General features: G+C 39.3%; 1 protein-coding gene across 1 annotated transcript; it reads left to right on the forward strand.

Moving 5' to 3' along the window:
- Positions 1-1,244: 1,244 nt before the first annotated feature.
- On the forward strand, positions 1,245-1,421 carry LOC140856080 (NADH-ubiquinone oxidoreductase chain 1). The gene has a single exon (XM_073253247.1). It carries the CDS (start codon positions 1,245-1,247, stop codon positions 1,419-1,421), a length of 177 nt encoding a protein of 58 aa, XP_073109348.1.
- The last annotated feature ends 304 nt before the right edge of the window (positions 1,422-1,725 follow it).

Here is a 1,725-nt window from a genome sequence, read left to right on the forward strand (position 1 = left end):
CTAGTCCTTCTCAAGTACTTGAGTATATTTTTCACAGCATTCCAATGATCCTCCTAGGGATCAACTTGAAATCTACATATAATGCCCAAGGCATAAACCACATCAAGCTTGGTACACAACATAGCATACATTATTGATCCTACAGTCGAAGCATAAGGAATAAAATTCATTCTATTTCTCTCTTCAGGTGTCTTAGGAGATATCTTCTTAGAGAGTTGTATGACCCATGGGTAAGTAACCCCTTTTACTTTCCTCCATGTTGAATCTCTTCAACACAAGGTCTATGTACATAGACTAAGACAAGCTAAGCATCCTCTTTGATCTATCCCTATAGATCTTTATACAAGTATATAGGACATGAAAGTTACATCGTCTACACAAATGTAGTACTCATGGAAACTTCCATCCTAGCTGTCACCATATCCGAAAGAAGTTGTCGCCACCATTGCCTAGTCCTTTTCTTTCCCAAAAAGAGATTTTCACACTTCTTTCATTCAAAACAAGATGGATTATACCCTGATCAATGACCAACTCGACTTTATCGACATCAAGGCCTGTCATATGGGAGGATATCAGATTTATATTCAACAGTGACCTGGGGCTTTGAGCTGAGCACACTATCAGAATCAGATTCAACAGTGACCTCAGGTTTCGATCCCTCGACGCTTCTATCATTTTATCGATGACTTCCACGGCCCTCTTTTATCTCTTCTTTTACAACATCAAAAAGACTCGCTAATAATTTGCCAAGCCCTTCTATACTTTCTAACGTTGACGATGCCATTGGTGTTTGAAGTACATCATTGAGACTAAGCAATCCCTTCACTACCGCTACCTCAAACACTGCACTCAGAGGTTAGGTAAGAAAGAGTGCGCTTCTTACCAACTGATGTGGAAGAGTATAAGGCAAGCTAAGTTTTCCATTCACTAAGAGTAGATATGACACAATCTCACACTCCAACAATAGAACATGATGCCTACGTCACACCTCAATGTCACAAGAAAAGAACTGAAAGCTTCACTCTTCTAGCTAGGATTTTCTAGGCTCTTCTTCTTTCTACCAGATATTGAGTGAATAACTGCCTCTATCTGCATTCACAGTGAGAGAGTAGGGGGTTAGGGCAGAATAGAATTTTTATCCACAAGCTTATAGGGAGCTAGCACTGGGATGAGACTATAAACTACTACAAAAAATAAGACACAAGGTTTGCAATCTAGGAGTAGCCTTTTTAGTGCTAGCTAAAATGGCTTTTATGCAACGTCGAAAGGGTCCTAATGTAGTGGGATCATTCGGATTGTTACAACTTTCAGCATATGGTTTAAAAATGATTCTAAAAGAACTTATTTCACCAAGTAGTGCTAATTTCTCCCTTTTTAGAATGGCTCCAGTGGCTACATTTATGTTAAGTCTGGTTGCTTAGACCAAAAGGCTTTAGCTATTCAGCTGTCAGTTCTGAGTTATGTCATACTATAGCTTGATTTGGATCAGTTGGTAAGTCGAATCCCATGCGAAAGGCTTCAAGGGATTCTATTTTCACTATGCTATCTTGAATTCTAAATCTCAGGCAAGTCAATACTTTTTGTTCCCTGGTGAAAGGTGCATCTCCTTGAATATCGAATTCCCGAGAATACCCAGCCGGGCTTCACCCAAGTCTTTCATGAAAAACTTTTGTAATAGCCATGTCTTGACCGATTGCAACATAGAGATATCATTTTCAATGAGCA

This window comes from Elaeis guineensis, chromosome 3, assembly GCF_000442705.2.
Source record: "Elaeis guineensis isolate ETL-2024a chromosome 3, EG11, whole genome shotgun sequence".
In the NCBI taxonomy this organism is placed as follows: domain Eukaryota; kingdom Viridiplantae; phylum Streptophyta; class Magnoliopsida; order Arecales; family Arecaceae; genus Elaeis; species Elaeis guineensis.

What these genes read in the sequence shown, in the direction of transcription:
- LOC140856080 (XM_073253247.1), top strand. Translation starts at nt 1,245, where the DNA reads ATGGCTTTTATGCAACGTCGAAAGGGTCCTAATGTAGTGGGATCATTC.